Source organism: Oncorhynchus tshawytscha, linkage group LG02 (assembly GCF_018296145.1).
Source record: "Oncorhynchus tshawytscha isolate Ot180627B linkage group LG02, Otsh_v2.0, whole genome shotgun sequence".
Taxonomy (NCBI): Eukaryota; Metazoa; Chordata; class Actinopteri; order Salmoniformes; family Salmonidae; genus Oncorhynchus; species Oncorhynchus tshawytscha.
The window spans coordinates 37435952-37453300 of NC_056430.1; the positions used below are offsets into that span (position 1 = coordinate 37435952).

Consider the following 17349-nt stretch of genomic DNA (forward strand, 5'->3'; position numbering starts at 1 on the left):
TGATGTAAGATATGATGAAAACAATGTAGGCTGTGTGTAGCGGTTATGATATGAAGGTTTGGCTTGGAAAGGTTTATTTGTTGATGTGTTCTGCACTGAAGCCCACAAGCAAAGAGAAAAGGTGAGAGAGAAGGAGAGCACGTAGATGCGAGAAGGAATTACAACAAGCAAAGGGATTGTGCTTTTTGTATGTGGCTGCTATGAAAGTGAACTGTGTTTGCATGTGATCAGGGGTGTATTCTGTTATATTAAACTAAACACACCCAAGGGGCCATTTCCTGGACACAGATAAAGCGTAAAAGACAAACTGATTTGCTTGAATGGAGGACTGGCTTGAATTGTGAGGACGACCACAAGCTCTTTCAATAATTAGACAAATCTATTGGTTTTCTGCCCAAGTTGCAAAGGAAATGTTGTGATCTATTTCATAAACATAAGAGACCAGCAAAATGGACAAAAGAGTGTGGCGGTATAGTAAGATCAGTGGCATTTAGTGGTCAAAACCTGGTACATTCACACTACTTTATGGTAAATAATGCAAGTGACTTCAATTACTAATTTTTCTGAGCTGGGGAAAAAAATGTCTCCAGATTCATGACATAGTATGGCGAAGCAATACTCCAAGCCACAGCTTCATACTACTTGTCAAAACAGAGAACTGATATTATATACTGTTTGTTGGGGTGGGATTGGCATGGGGTGTGGGGATTCCGTAGGTGGATTTTGAATTGTTGGGGGGGGATTCCTTATGTCTTATTCATTGGTAGGAAGAAGTTTGGTCCAAATCAGATCTTGGGTACTATATTTATTGAATATTGTCACGCTCGTCGTTGCATGAAGAAGGAGTGGACCAAAGCGCCGCGTGGTACGTGTTAATGATAATTTAAACTGAACACTGAGACAAAATAACAAAATGGAACAAAAACAAAACAGTTCTGTCTGGTGCAGACACAAAACAGAAAACTACCCACAAAACACAGGTGGGAAAAGGCTACCTAAGTATGGTTCCCAATCAGAGACAACGATAGACAGCTGTCCCTGATGGATAACCATACCCGGCAAAAACATATAAAAATTAACATAGAATGCCCACCCAAATCCCACCCTGACCAAATCAAAAGACATAAAAAGCTCTCTAAGGTCAGGGAGTAACAATTATCTGTATCCAATATATTAAAATGGATGCCATTGGATAGCTTAATTTCTCAGAAAATAAAATGTAAACAAAATGTTTCAAGAATGCTAATCATATGTTACTAACTACAGAAACAATTTCAGAACAATCTGAGATGGTGGGTGTTGAAATCTTTCTTGCGCTTTTTGAGGTGGAACGACCCTCATACTATGTATGCGTACTGTATGTCTAATGACACCTTCCTGATACTGATTAATAGTGTGTGTGTGTGATTCATTGATTCAGTTTCCTGCAAATGCTCCATTGAGCCCCCAGGTGATTTAACAGAAATCCCTACAGAGGCTAAGTGTTGTTTCTGATAAGATCTGAGGATGAGTCACACTTAATGGGGCACAGTCTTTCCCAGTCCCAGGGTGCACCCTGTCCATCAGCCCATACAAAGGATGTCCTCATACAGGACCGATAAGAACATTTAGATTAGGTTGAAACACTTCATTCTTTCTAGTTCTTCCCCCATCCCACTCTACTCCACCTCTATCTCTGCAATATATTTTGATACAGATAGCCATTAAAAGGGTCTGGATTTGCAGCCATAAAACACTTTGATGAGTCACTGCAACTCTGAAAACACTTTTTTTTTTTTAAATAAGCGTTAACAGAAACCACTATCCATTGATAAAACAGCTTTCTCAAAACACTCAGATGCTAATCTTTAACACAGTGGGTAACCTCACCTGGGGATGGCGACACCGGAGCTAACAGCCCTATCCTCTATGCTGGTATTGTTCACTGTAACACACACTAACAAAGACGTACTGTGGAGCCACTAAGTAATGACTAATGCTAACTCTTATTGCGAAGAATGAGAAGAGAGCTGCTTTTGTGCCAAGGGCTTTACTGGTAGAGATGGAAAGATAGACACAGGGGGGAGAGGACAGTTGATAAAGAGAGGGTAAAATAGTGGAGACGTATGGAGATGGACAGGTGAGGCAATGGAAGGTTGAGGGAAAAAGATAGAGAAATGGAGAGATGGGAGGAAGAGAAGATTGAGTGAGATTATGATCCAAGGGATTAAAAATATAATTTTTTTTATCATGTAGTTAGCAGACAGTCTTATCCTTGCGCAAGTGCAAATCAACAGAATCTTCACAGAGAATCAGAGGGACAGAGAGAGTGACACAGGAATGCGTATCACACCATCCCGTCATTCTCTAATAAAAAGAGGAGGCAAAGTTGTCAATGATCTGCCTTTACCAGAAGTGGGCCCATATGACACAGTTGACAAAGAATGGTGCTTGCAACGCCAGGGTTGTGGGTTCAATTACTACAGGGGACCAATATCAAAAATGTAAAATTCTTCCACATTTTCTTACGTTACAGCCTTATTCTAAAACATATTAAATTGTTTTTTTCCCCTCATCAATCTACACACAGTACTCCATAATGACAAAGCAAAAACAGGTTTTTAGAAATGTTGGCTAATTTATTACAAATACAGTACCAGTCAAAGTTTGGACACGCCTACTCATTCTGTCACGGTTGTTGAAAAGGTCGGACCAATGCGCAACGTATGTTGAGTTCCATATCTTTAATTGAAGTGAAACTTTCAAACAAAAACCATAAACAAGCATCAAAACGTGATTTACGTAGTGCACACGCACAAACAATATCCCACAACCCAGGTGGGAACAATGGAGAACTTAAGTATGACCCCCAATTAGAGACAAAGATAATCAGCTGCCTCTAATTGGGAACCATACAAGTACACCAACATAGAAATAGGAAAACTAGAACTCCCCCCTAGTCACACCTTGACCTACAACACCAAGGGCTCTCTATGGTCAGGGAGTGACACATTCAAGGGTTTTTATTTGTTTTACTATTTTCTAAATTGTAGAATAATAGTGAAGACATCAAAACTATGAAATAACACATATGGAATCATGTGGTTAACAAAAAAATAGTTTAACAAAACAAAATATATTTTAGATTCTTCAAAGTAGCCACCATTTGCCTTGATGACAGCTTTGTACACTCTTGGGATTCTCTCAACCAGCTTCACCTGGAATACTTTTCCAACAGTCTTGAAGGAGTTCCCACATATGCTGAGCACTTGTTGGATGCTTTTCCTTCACTCTGCAGTCCAACTCATCCCAAACCATCTCAACTGGGTTGAGGTCGGGTGATTGTAGAGGCCAGGTAATCTGATTCAGTACTCCATCACTCTCCTTCTCGATCAAATAGCCCCTACACAATCTGGAGGTGTGTTGGGTCATTGTCCTGTTGAAAATCAAATGATAGTCCCACTAAGTGCAAAGCAGATGGGATGGCGTATCGCTGCAGAATGCTGAATGCATAACACTGTGGTAGCCATGCTGGTTAAGTGTGCATTGAATTCTAAATAAATCACTGACAATGTCACCAGCAAAGCACCCCCACACCATCACACCTCCTTTAGGTGCCTTCTGGCAAACTCCAAGTGGGATTTCATGTGCCTTTTACTGAGGAGTGGCCTGATTGGTGGAGTGATACAGAGATGGTTGTCCGTCTGGAAGTTTCTCCCATCTCCACAGAGGAACTCTAGAGCTCTGTCAGAGCCTTGGCCACCTCCCTGACCAAGGCCCTTCTCCCCCGATTGCTCAGTTTAGCCAAGCGGCCAACTCTAGGAAGAGTCGTGGTGGTTCCAAACATTCAATGCTGCAGAAATGTTTTAGTACCCTTCCCCAGATCTGTGTCTCGATACAATCCTGTCTCGGAGCTCTACGGACAATTCCTTCGGCTTGGTTTTGCTCTGACATGCACTGTCAACTGTGGGACCTTATATAGATATGTGTGTGCCTTTCCAAATCATGTCCAATCAATTGAATTTACCAATGCTGGACTCTCCAATCAAGTTCTAGAATCATCTCAAGGATGATCAATGGAAACAGGATGCTTCCGAGCTCAATTTCGAGTCTCATAACAAAGGGTCTGAATACTTACTGTATTTAAATAAGGTATTTCTGTTTTTAGTAAATTTGCAAAAATTTGTAAAAACCTGTTTTCACTATGTCATTATGGGGTTTTGTGTGTATATTGATGAGGATTTATTATTTATTTAATCAATTTTAGAATAAAGCTATAATTTATCCAAATGTGGAAAAAGTCAAGGGGTCTGAATATTTTCCAAATGCACTACTGCAAGTTGTCCTGGAAATTAAAGTCTGCTAAATTACTAAAATGTAAATGGTTTCTGAACGGGGATGACGTCCACCTCTGTCAGACTGATAGATTTAAGATCCCCCACCAGAACAGCAAACTGCGCCAGAAAACATTTCCTAGGAAAACTAATCAGTGAAATCACAGAGCTCTATTCTTTTGCCCTCGTCCACATGAACATTGCTCTGGCATTTCTCAGGGTGTGGACTTGATCAAAGGTAGATGAGATGGCCAAACGTAACATCAGGATGGTTTTGCCGCAACACCCAATGGATGATTTACAGTCATTGTCATTGTCTGGGTACAACACATCCTTACAACACACATGGAACAAACTTCCAAAATGACTAATTCATGACAAACAGGAGTTGGAGCACTCAAAAAAACAGACTGAGATTTACTTCTTACCCTCAGGCTTTGTTCCATATTCTGATGAAGCACAGATATCCTGACGTTTCTCCTCTGAGTAAGTAATTTGTGGTTTTTCCTGGGTAAGCCCTATTATGGAATTCCTGACATTTGTTGTTGAGCAGCCCTACTCTCCTTTGTTTTCTGAAATGGGGAGGGCTATTTGAACTGTAACCTATTTGAAACTCTTCATGATGTTGCAAGAATGGGAGATCCAGATGCAGTCAAAAAAAGTTCCACAAGAATCCAGCAGTATCTAAGGGCTCTTATTTCCAGGTTCTCTTATCTGATCAAATAACTGACATATCTGAAGTAGGAAGACATTAATTTACATTAAACAGGATGTGAAGATCTCCATGTTGATTAAATCTCTGATGTCATAACAAGTTCAGGTATCTCTGTGTTGAGCAGACAGTCATTACACAAGCCCACTCTTAACGGCCTGGCAGATGATATTTCCACAATATGGAGATAAACGCTGTAATAACATTACAAAGAGAGACACACCGTTGGAAAGGGACCGAATTAATTAATTTAGGATATTAACTTAAGAATTTTCTATGATATTATCAACTTGATCTTTCTAACCCAGAGGACGCAAACACTTGCTGCATACTTTGCTTTTTATGGTGAAACTCAGTGGTAACCACCTCAACAGACAAAAATGCCCAGCTACCTAGCGGCTAAATAGCCATGGTTAGAAAACTGTCACACCGTGAAAGTTGTCATTCAGTTGGAAATAGTGAAATAAACAATGCATGCCTTGAGTAACAGAAGAAGAAAAAAGCTGAGATACATGGATAATTAGAGAGAACAGAGAAAAAGAGAAAGAAAAAAGAAAAAGGGTAGATAAGTGTCTAATCTTGTGAGGTGGAGACTTGGTCCGATACAGCACATTTCCCACACTCCACTTCAATCAGTGTTGCTGTCATGTTAGCACGGTGGGTTAGCATGTAAATGGAACAGCCTGTGTTTTCTGTGGAAAACCAAATGAGGGGTTCAAATGACACATTATTTATTTGTTGTTCACTTTCCCCTTTCCATCATCCATCGCTCGGAATGGGGTGGAAGTACAGTGGGGCAAAAAAGTATTTAGTCAGCCACCAATTGTGCAAGTTCTCCCACTTAAAAAGATGAGAGAGGCCTGTAATTTTCATCATAGGTACACTTCAACTATGACAGACAAAATTAGAAAAAAAATCCAACAAATCACATTGTAGGATTTTGAATGAATTTAATTTGCAAATTATGGCGGAAAATAAGTATTTGGTCACCTACAAACAAGCAAGATTTATGGCTCTCACAGACCTGTAACTTCTTCTTTAAGAGGCTCCTCTGTCCTCCACTCGTTACCTGTATTAATGGCACCTGTTTGAACTTGTTATCAGTATAAAAGACACCTGTCCACAACCTCAAACAGTTACACTCCAAACTCCACTATGGCCAAGACCAAAGAGCTGTCAAAGGACACCAGAAACAAAATTGTAGACCTGCACCAGGCTGGGAAGACTGAATCTGCAATAGGTAAGCAGCTTGGTTTGAAGAAATCAACTGTGGGAGCAATTATTAGGAAATGGAAGAGATACAAGACCACTGATAATCTCCCTCGATCTGGGGCTCCACGCACAGGGGGTCAAAATGATCACAAGAATGGTGAGCAAAAATCCCAGAACCACACAGGGGGACCTAGTGAATGACCTGCAGAGAGCTGGGACCAAAGTAACAAAGCCTACCATCAGTAACACACTACGCCGCCAGGGACTCAAATCCTGCAGTGCCAGACATGTCCCCCTGCTTAAGCCAGTACATGTCCAGGCCCGTCTGAAGTTTGCTAGAGAGCATTTGGATGATCCAGAAGAAGATTGGAAGAATGTCATATGGTCAGATGAAACCAAAATATAACTTTTTGGTAAAAACTCAACTCGTCGTGTTTGGAGGACAAAGAATGCTGAGTTGCATCCAAAGAACACCATACCTACTGTGAAGCATGGGGGTGGAAACATCATGCTTTGGGGCTGTTTTTCTGCAAAGGGACCAGGACGACTTATCCGTGTAAAGGAAAGAATGAATGGGGCCATGTATCGTGAGATTTTGAGTGAAAACCTCCTTCCATCAGCAAGGGCATTGAAGATGAAAAGTGGCTGGGTCTTTCAGCTTGACAATGATCCCAAACACACCGCCCGGGCAACGAAGGAGTGGCTTCGTAAGAAGCATTTCAAGGTCCTGGAGTGGCCTAGCCAGTCTCCAGATCTCAACCCCATAGAAAATCTTTGGAGGGAGTTGAAAGTCCGTGTTGCCCATTAACAGCCCCAAAACATCACTGCTCTAGAGGAGATCTGCATGGAGGAATGGGCCAAAATACCAGCAACAGTGTGTGAAAACCTTGTGAAGACTTACAGAAAACGTATTGAGAAACTTTTGTTATTGACCAAATACTTATTTTCCACCATAATTTGCAAATAAATTCATTAAAAATCCTACAATGTGATTTTCTGGATTTTTTTTCTTCTCATTTTGTCTGTCATAGTTGAAGTGTACCTATGATGAAAATTACAGGCCTCTCTCATCTTTTTAAGTGGGAGAACTTGCACAATTGGTGGCTGATTAAATACTTTTTTGCCCCACTTTAGGTACTGAAGCGGAGGAGAAATAGTTGAAAGAGGATAGGATCATCATGGCTTGGCTAACGAGATAAGCAACATGACAGCAACATTTGACCAAAGACACTGACTGGTTAAACAACTAACCTACCCCTGCCTTTCCTTTAACCTCCTTTTCACCCCAAAATTAAGGTTTAATTGGCATCTAGCCTAATTCCATCTTTTCAGTTGGTACCCATTCCTTTGGGATTGAGGCCTGCAAATATCTTCAAATGCACATCCAGAATTTGTACAACAGATGTGTGGGGGGGGGGCTCACACAGTGCCTTAGGAAAGTATTCATACCCCTGGACTTTCTCCACATTTTGTTTGAATTTAGATTTTCTGTCACTGGCCTACACACAATACCCCATGATGTCAAAGTGGAATTATGTTTTATAAATGTTCACAAATGTATTAAAAATGAAAGGCTGAAATGTCAATAAGTATTCAACCCCTTTTTCATGGCAAGCCTAAATACGTTTAGAAGTAAAAATGTGCCTAACAAGTCACATAATAAATTGCATGGACTCTGTGTGCAATTATAGTGTCTAACATGACTTTTTGAATGACTACCTTATCTCTGTACCCCACACATACAATTATCTATAAGGTCCCTCAGTCGAGCAGTACATTTCAAACACAGCTTCAACCACAAAGACCAGGGAGGTGTTCCAATGCCTCGCAAAGAAGGTCACCTATTGGTAGATTGGTAGATAAAAAATCAGACATTAAATATCCCTTTGAGCATGGTAAAGTTATTAATTAAGCCTTGGATGGTACACCCAGTCACTACACATATACAGGTGTCCTTCCTAACTCAGTTGCCGGCGAGGAAGGAAACAGCTAAGGGATTTCACCATGAAGCCAATGGTGACTTTAAAACAGTTATAGGAGAAAACTGATGATGGCTCAAGACCATTGTAGGTACTCCACAATACTAACCTAATAGACAGAGTAAAAAAAAAGGAAGCCTATACAGAATAAAAAATATTCCAAGGCATCCTGTTTGCAACAAGCACTAAAGTAATACTGCAAATAATATTGCACAACAATTTACTTTTTGTTCTGAATACAAAGTGTTATGTTTGTTTTTCAGGATAAAAAAGAAACTGAATGGAACTAAGCACAGGCAAAATCCTAGAGGAAAACCTAGTTCAGTCTACATTCCACCAGACACTGAGAGATGAATTTACCTTTCAGCAGGACAATAAACTCAAATACAAGACCAAATATACACTGGAGTTGCTTACTAAGAAAACATTGAATGTTCTTGAGAGGCCTAGTTACAGTTTTGACTTAAATCGACTTCAAAATCTATGTCAAGACTTGAAAATGACTGATCAAAAAACAACTTGACAGAGCTTGAAGAGTTTTTGTATAAATATTGTACAATCCTGGTGTGCAAAGCTCTTAGACTTACCCAGAAAGCTGTAATCGCTTCCAAAGGTGATTTTAACATGTATTGACTCAAGGGTGTGAATACTTATGTAAAGTAGATATTTCTGTATTAAGAACCGTAGAATGCTATGGAAGTATAACATGTTTCACAAACTCTGATAGACTCATTATAGGCTGGCTAATGATGATAATAATAGTGTTCTTGATGTTCATTATGCTGGTGATAATGACTAGTGATAATAGCAATGAATGATGACAATGATGATGATAATGTATGAGGAAGTGGCCTGAGGTGATCTAGCGGTTACTGCCGCTGCCTTCAGAGCACACATGTATGCCAGTACTCTGGAATGGGTTCGAATCCAGATGATGTCTGCCGTTCTAGCACACCATTTCTCTTCCTTACTTCCCTTTTGCTCTTTACTGCCAAGAAAAGACATAAAAATAAAACTATGATAAGGATACATACCCTGCGTGCTAGTCCCAGGGCGATGTAGCACTTCTCTCCTGCGTCGGTGATCTCCAGTTCGTAGTAGTGGCAGCGTGTGTTGAGTGGTAGACGGGATTGGGCCAAACCCACATCCACAATGCTCTTCCCTTTACCCACGTACTCCAGCAACTGAGGAGGAGGATGGCATCGCACATCACAATAAGGCAAATACTGTATCTACAAATAAATAAACTCATTGAAATTAACATTGCACAAACCCACTAGCTCAACAAAGTACATTCAGTACCATTTAACATAATTAATGATACAGGCCCGGGATGAAGAGAATAAGCACGTTCTCCTCAACACACAAAACCCCAGGACAAGAACAATAGACAATTTAAGATATTTTAATTTTAAAAAGTTTAATTGAACCTTTATTTAACTAAGTCTGTTAAGAAAAAAAAATCTTATTGACAGTGACGGCCTAGGAACAGTGGGTTAACTGCCTTGTTCAGGGACAGAACGACAGATTTTTACCTTACAGCTCGGGGATTCGATCTAGAAACCTTTCGGTTACTGGCCCAACCTGCTGCCCTGGTATGGGTGTGTGTGTGTGTGTGTGTGTGTGATTTGTGCCAGGATGCACTGTGTGTGACCCTTTCCCTCTGTCCTTTTCTACTGAAAGGTAAAAACACACTCTTGACTCAAAATTACAAACTTGTAAATATTGGTCTGCAATCTATGTGTTTATTCTCATTTAATCTGAGGAAGAAAGAAAAACAACCAGGATATAGAGTTGTAATAATTACCTTAAACTATGCTCAGTTATAATGAAGACAATACCTCAAAACAGTTTTCAGGGTGAATGTAACATTTGTACCTTGGCCGAATTTAGGATTTAGGTAACAATAGATCTTCTCTCTGTGGTGTTTATAAAACCACAGAATCAGACAGACATGTACAGACACACTCACACATATACCCTCACATATGCCCTCGACTAACCGGTGTCCCCACACATTGACTCTGTACCGGTACCCATTGACTCTGATTGCTGCTCTTGAATTTTTTAAAACTTGTATTTTTTATTTCTCTATTTTTTACTTCACACTTATTTTTGTTAAACCTGAATTGTTTGTTAAGGACTTGTAAGTAAACATTTCACTGTAAGGTCTACACCGGTTGTATTCGGCGCATGTGACAAATAACATTTGATTTAATTTTATCACATAGGAATATTTCAGCAGGAGAGGTTGATGGGGCCATGGGCTCTTGAAGGCTTTTAAGGGCCAGGTCATGAGGGTGAGAGACATGAGAATCTTTTCGACTATCTATTAAATTTAACAGTTCCGCTTGACTCATCCTAAAGTGCTTTTTATAACCATTTATCATAAAGACAATCCAATTGGAACAGGCATAAGGCCCACCAGGTAAAACCCTCTCAAACATAAGAAAGTCTCTCTGATTGCAACCAGACTTGTGGGCCTGGAGCCCTCTGGCGTGACTTGATCAGAATCTGTAGGGCTGACAGGAACACATCAGCGTAGAAAGTAGAGTACTGTAATTGTCCAGGAAAGTGTTCGCAGGTTAAAGCTAATGTGACGAATGAAATGGTCGACTAGCGAACATGTGGTGGCCATAAAGAAAACAACCACTTACCAGTCCAGATGACAAAACAGAGGAGCTATGAGGTCAAAGGTGACTGAGGTACTCATCTCATTGATAGAGTACAAAACAAGCATAAACAAACATTTATCCGAGGTCACACTGAGGTCCCGGTCATATCAACACAATTCAATCAGGTAGTCTATCTGCCTCATGACCTCATATCCTGTAATAGCTTAGTTTCCTTGTCGTTCGCTAACTACATTCAGCATATATAACTGATAATTACTCCAATGTGACCTGAATCAGTCATGGGTAGGCCCGACTCTCTAGACATGCTTTAGGTCTGCCAGAGAACCATGGTTCCCACCTCAAACAAATACTTCATATCAAGAGGGAGGAAAAATAACAATTTGACAAGAACAGCCGTGACATGTGTGCTTGTGAGGTGTAAAAGGATTAACGTACATGGTATGTGTGTGTGTGTGTGTGATTTATGCCAGGAACACTGTGTGACCCTTTCCCTCTGCCCTGACTAGCAAAGAGAGCAGACAAGTACTGTAAATAAAACGCAGGGAAAAAATAATTATCATTATTATTACTTCACGACAATCTGTCAACGCCACATTTTCTCTTTCCTCTCTGTAGAGCAATTACCGTTTTACCAGATAGCTCTTTTTTGGCCTTTCACTTTTCTCTTCCTATTCCTCCCCCTTTCACCTTGACCTCCTGAACTTTGAATAAAAAAGAAAAATACAATATTGATGGTTGTGATGGTTTTTTCCATCTATCATGCCTGCGTCTTTGAAGACCAAATAGGGCTCCTAGGTACAGTCTAATGACACCTTCCTGATGCTGAGTAATAGTGTGTGTGGTCACTGATTTACCGTAGCTGGCTCTCCCTGTGGCAGTCAGCAGGATCCGGTGGGTGTGATGACATCCCTAAATCTCTCTCTCTCTGATCCTCATGATGTGTGTGTGTGCGTGTGCGTGTGCGTGTGTGTATATAAAGGGATGTCGGTAAGGCAAGGTAAAGGGATTCTTTTTTTGGACCTGCTCGCTGCCCCAGCAACAGGTGCAGTGAGATGGCCGTTTACTTATCTATCTGTGTCAATTTGTCTGCAGTGGCAGGGCTGACCTTGGTAAACTTTAATCATGACTCACTGCAAATAGCTTATCCAACATTTTGTGTAATTTCAATAGTTATTCCAATGCACATTTAAATGGAACCAACCACACATGTATAAAAAATAAGAATAAAGCACTATGAACCTGGTACGGGCACAGCTTTCAGATGACATTTTTTGATGGAAAATAACATTCCTGTTGAAACAATGAGCAAAGATTAGAGCAGATTAGAGCAGATCCCCCTAAGGTCATAGGCATCATGACAGGTAGAAGCATCTCTAGCATTAGAGAATGACCAAGAAATGCTGCAAGTTTACCCATGGCTCTGCAGAGTGGAATCTGATTTTTGTTGTCCTCCATGCTATTTCTCTCTCTCTCCGAGTGTAGGTACATGTCGTGCCTGTAACACCTGCTCTGTCCAGGTTTCTAAGGAGTTCCCATAAATATGTCTCTTAGCACGTCAGCTTGACTGATCACTCCAGTCCGTAGTGAACACCCAGTCATTACCAGAGCAAATAAGCTCATCCTGAGGGTAGGTGTGGGGTTGGAGACAATGAAGAGATGGAGATGGCAGGCAGGACTCGACATTAACGCATGTCCGCTTGCCCGGGGAAAATAAAGAAAATTGTCGGACAAGCAGATTATAGATTTAAGTTGTCTGAATGGACAATCACACAATCAAACAATTCGGCTCAGAACCTGATCAGAAATTGATCCGTTTCCACTGTGCAATGTGTTACGCACGGTCTTCCCAATATCTTATTGTAGGCCTGCATTGACAGGCAGAAACCGTTTCAATCATGCAGTCGCGAAATGCGTTTTTTTTTAGATCAACGCGAGCCTAGCTGCATGTACACATTTCTGGATATTGATGTCTAATTATTGAGTTATTTGCCCAGTTATAGCCAGTGTGAGTGGGCAGTTGTCAGAGGAGAGAGAGAGACATTGCACAGCAGCTAAAATAATGATATAGCCTACAACAGATTAACTAGATTGCCAATCCAAAACATAGTGTAGTTTGGCAGGTTATCTCGCTAGTTAACTGTTTACCTAATAGCATGTATTAATGCATTGTCAAGTACGATTTTCTAAAATAACTTTCCACCGGCACTCGTGTAAAACTGCAAATAGCCGACACTGAGTTGATAAGGGTGCGCAGTTGATGAAACCGATGCTACATACTCCGGTTGTAAAACCGTATCTCAACCACTCAAAATTGGGTGTTGAGAAATAATTCTAACACAGTTGGAAAGCTGAGATTCTCCTTTATTCAATACTAATTGTTTGACATTTTTGTCATTTAGCAGAGTGACTTACAGGATGTTAGGGTTAAGTGCCTTGCTCAAGGGCACAGATCTGTCACATAGTTTTGGGGATTCGAACCAGCGACCTTTCAGTTACTGGCCCAACACCCTGAACCGCTAGGTTACCTGCCGTGAAGTGGTTCCTTGAATCATACAACACAATTTACAGTCACCTTTTTGGCCCATGGTGTTACACACCTTTTCTTTTATAGGACAAGTACAAAATTGATCCTACTTGTCCAAAGGACGAGTAGCTAAAAAAAAGTTAATGTCAAGCCACCATCTAGGCTACCTTTGCAGGCTGCCACAGCAGAAATGTTATGTGGGAGACGGTTTCATCATCTGAGCAAAACATAACCATGCAGCCCTGTGTCGACACCTTCATTCCTCGGGTAAGTCAACACCTCTTAATACAATAATTGTTTTAAACGCTCTAGGCAGGTTTTAGCCTTAACCCCAGTACTTTGCTACGCTGGAGCCAACACGTACACACATATGCAATACACATTACACATAGGCTGGATGCAGAATAGGCAGCCATCCAGCCAAAGACCCCCAGTCACACGGGCAAGCACTGCAAACAGTCACAGAGTTCCAACCCTAGCATGAATATGGCTACAAATCATGGTCCCCACTATACTTCACAAGGTGTGAGATCCTGCTTTAAGATCAGATGCCAGGATCCATTTTTAGAGCAATTCCACACCAGGATAGCCTTAAATATTTTTGGTATCACAGATTGTTCTGTCAGTTATCATATAGAAACTTAATTGGAAGGAAGGACGTTTGACATGCTTTTTACATTTGTATCACCCATTTCTTTTTTTAACATGATGAAAATTGTATTTTTAGGCTCTTTTTATACCTATACAGTGGGGCCAGAAATGATTGACATCCTTAATAAAGATTAGCAAAAATGACTATGAAATAAATTAATCCATATAGTGAGTTATTAGGGACGTAACGATTCAAATGCTTGAGATATAAGTTCATCGGACCACAGGGCCCGATCCAACATTAGAACGCACCGTTTAGGAAATTGATTCAAACGTTACGAATCGCCTGTTAAACGTTTTATTGCTGCTCAAATTACTTTCTTCCTACATTCCGAAAATACCTCTCATCTTTTGTGACAACTCACCTTCAGTGTCAAACTAAGCATGTAATTGTGTTGACAGTCATTGATCAAATTTTGAATGCCGAACAGTGGCGTGTAATTATGGATGCCAAGGGAAGCCAGCCCCCCAAATACATACAAATAAAACAACGCATAAAATAATGTATCTTTTGTCTCTCTGTTTCATAATTATCCTTCAATTCGCAAGTGGCTGAATGTATCTCACCGGAGAAAGCATCCGAGTGAGCGCAACAGAACCCCCTGTCTCAGTATGTGTAGCCCAAGTATCTGATGCTGTCTGGACAAAAAGAGTATGACATTGTTGCCACCCGAAGCATTGAATTCAATAGCCAAAAAGTCTGGCCAAAAATAGTTTTGTTGTTGCTCAAATTTCTTTCTACCTTACGAAAAAATACCTCATATTTTGTGACAACTACGTCTCTCCTTCAATGTCAAACTAAGAATGTAATTGTGTTGACAGTCATTGATCTAATGTTGCATGCCGAACAGTGCCGTGTACTTATGAATGCCAAGGGAAGACAGAATTCCCCAAAAATATTGTTGCCGCCCGAAAACATTTAATTCGCAAGTGTTATGATGATGCTTTGCAAATGAGCAAGCAAGATAGCTACTTGAGCTACTAAAGTACGCAACAGCTGACTGCCTCCTGGAAGTTCTGTTTACAAAACTATTACAAGCATATCCATAACATGATGCAGCCTCCACTATGCTTGAAAATATGGAGCATGGTACTGAGTAATGTGTTGTATTGGATTTGCCATAACGTAACACTTTGTATTCAGGACAAAAAATGTATTGACTACTTTTTATTTTTTACCCATCTACCAATAAGTGAAAACCTCCCTGGTCTTTGTGGTTGAATCTGTGTTTTAAATGTATTGCTTGACTAAAGGACCTTACAGATAATTGTATGTGTGGGGTACAGAGATGAGGTAGTCCTTCAAAAATCATGTTTAACACTATTATTGCACACATTGGGCCCATGCAACTTATTTTGTGACTTGTTACGCCCATTTTTACTCCTGAACTTATTTAGGTTTGCCATAAGAAAGGGGTTGAATACTTATTGACTCAAGACATTTCAACTTGTCATTTTTTATTAATTTGTAAAAAGAAAAAAAGAAACATTGACATTATGGGGTATTGTGTGTAGGCCAGTGACAAATAAATCTCAATTGAATCCATTTTAAATTCAGGCTATAACACAACTAAATGTGGAAAAAGTCAAGGGGTGTGAATACTTTCTGAAGGCACTTTAATTGCTCAGTATTTGTGTTATTTATTTTATACAGTATTTTTTGCTCAAAATTTGTACCTGACTGTATGTAACATTACCAGAGTGGGCTCTCTGACAATTTTGAAGTTACAGTGCCGTCCAAATACAGTGGGGAGAACAAGTATTTGATACACTGCCGATTTTGCAGGTTTTCCTACTTACAAAGCATGTAGAGGTCAGTCATTTTTATCATAGGTACACTTCATATGTCATCTGTGAGAGACAAAATCTAAAACACAAATCCAGAAAATCACATTGTATGATTTTTAAGTAATTAATTTGCATTTTATTGCATGACATAAGTATTTGATCACCTACCAACCAGTAAGAATTCCGGCTCTCACAGACCTGTTCGTTTTTCTTTAAGAAACCCTCCTGTTCTCCACTCATTACCTGTATCAACTGCACCTGTTTGAACTCGTTACCTGTATAAAAGACACCTGTCCACACACTCAATCAAACAGACTCCAACCTCTCCACAATGGCCAAGACCAGAGAGCTGTGTAAGGACATCAGGCATAAAATTGTAGACAAGCACAAGGCTGGGATGGGCTACAGGACAATAGGCAAGCAGCTTGGTGAGAAGGCATCTGTTGGCGCAATTATTAGAAAATGGAAGAAGTTCAAGATGACAGTCAATCACCCTCGGTCTGGGGCTCCATGCAAGATCTCACCTCGTGGGGCATCAATGATCATGAGGAATGTGAGGGATCAACCCAGAACTACACGGCAGGACCTGGTCAATGACCTGAAGAAAGCTGGGACCACAGTTTCAAAGAAAACCATTAGTAACACACTACGCCATCATGGATTAAAATCCTGCAGCGCACGCAAGGTCCCCCTGCTCAAGCCAGCGCATGTCCAGGCCCGTCTGAAGTTTGCCAATGACCATCTGGATGATCCAGAGGAGCAATGGGAGAAGATCATGTGGTCTGATGAGACAAAAATAGCTTTTTGGTCTAAACTCCACTCGCCGTGTTTGGAGGAAGAAGAAGGGTGAGTACAACCCGAAGAACACCATCCCAACCGTGAAGCATGGAGGTGGAAACATCATTCTTTGGGGATGCTTTTCTGCAAAGGGGACAGGACGACTGCACTGTATTGAGGGGAGGATGGATGGGGCCATGTATCGCGAGATCTTGGTAAGAGCATTGTAATCCCTCAGTAAGAGCATTGAAGATGGGTCGTGGCTGGGTCTTCCAGCATGACAACGACCCGAAACACACAGCCAAGGCAACTAAGGAGTGGCTCCGTAATAAGCATCTCAAGGTCCTGGAGTGGCCAAGCCAGTCTCTAGACCTGAACCCAATAGAAAATCTTTGGAGGGAGCTGAAAGTCCGTATTGCCCAGCGACAGCTCCGAAACCTGAAGAATCTGGAGAAGGTCTGTATGGAGGAGTGGGCCAAAATCCCTGCTGCAGTGTGTGCAAACCTGGTCAAGAACTACAGGAAACGTATGAAAAACATATTAGGCCTGCATGCCCAGTTATGCGATCTCCTCAATAACTGCAAACGCATGGTTTTCAATACCATTGTTATGAATCAATCCCGTCAACAAACACCTCCATTTCCACAAAATAACCATATTTGCTTGCAATACCATTCTACAAGGTTTGCGTACGCATGGTCAGAGACGTGCGTGGAGATACTCATACTTTCCCGTCAAGTTCAAATTTGTTAAATAC

General features: G+C 40.7%; 1 protein-coding gene across 4 annotated transcripts in view; it reads right to left on the reverse strand.

The window, feature by feature from the left end:
- The window catches only part of LOC112216385 (SPRY domain-containing protein 3), a 57119-nt gene that overhangs the window by 10250 nt on the left and 29520 nt on the right, over positions 1 to 17349 (reverse strand). For all 4 annotated transcript variants that reach the window (XR_002948310.2, XM_024376373.2, XM_024376357.2 and 1 more), the window contains exon 7: positions 9251 to 9400. Coding sequence is in view for 3 of the 4 variants with exons in the window: in XM_024376373.2 (XP_024232141.1) it covers positions 9251 to 9400 (150 nt within the window). In the remaining variant the exon portion in view is untranslated. The remainder of the gene's footprint in view (positions 1 to 9250; positions 9401 to 17349) is intronic.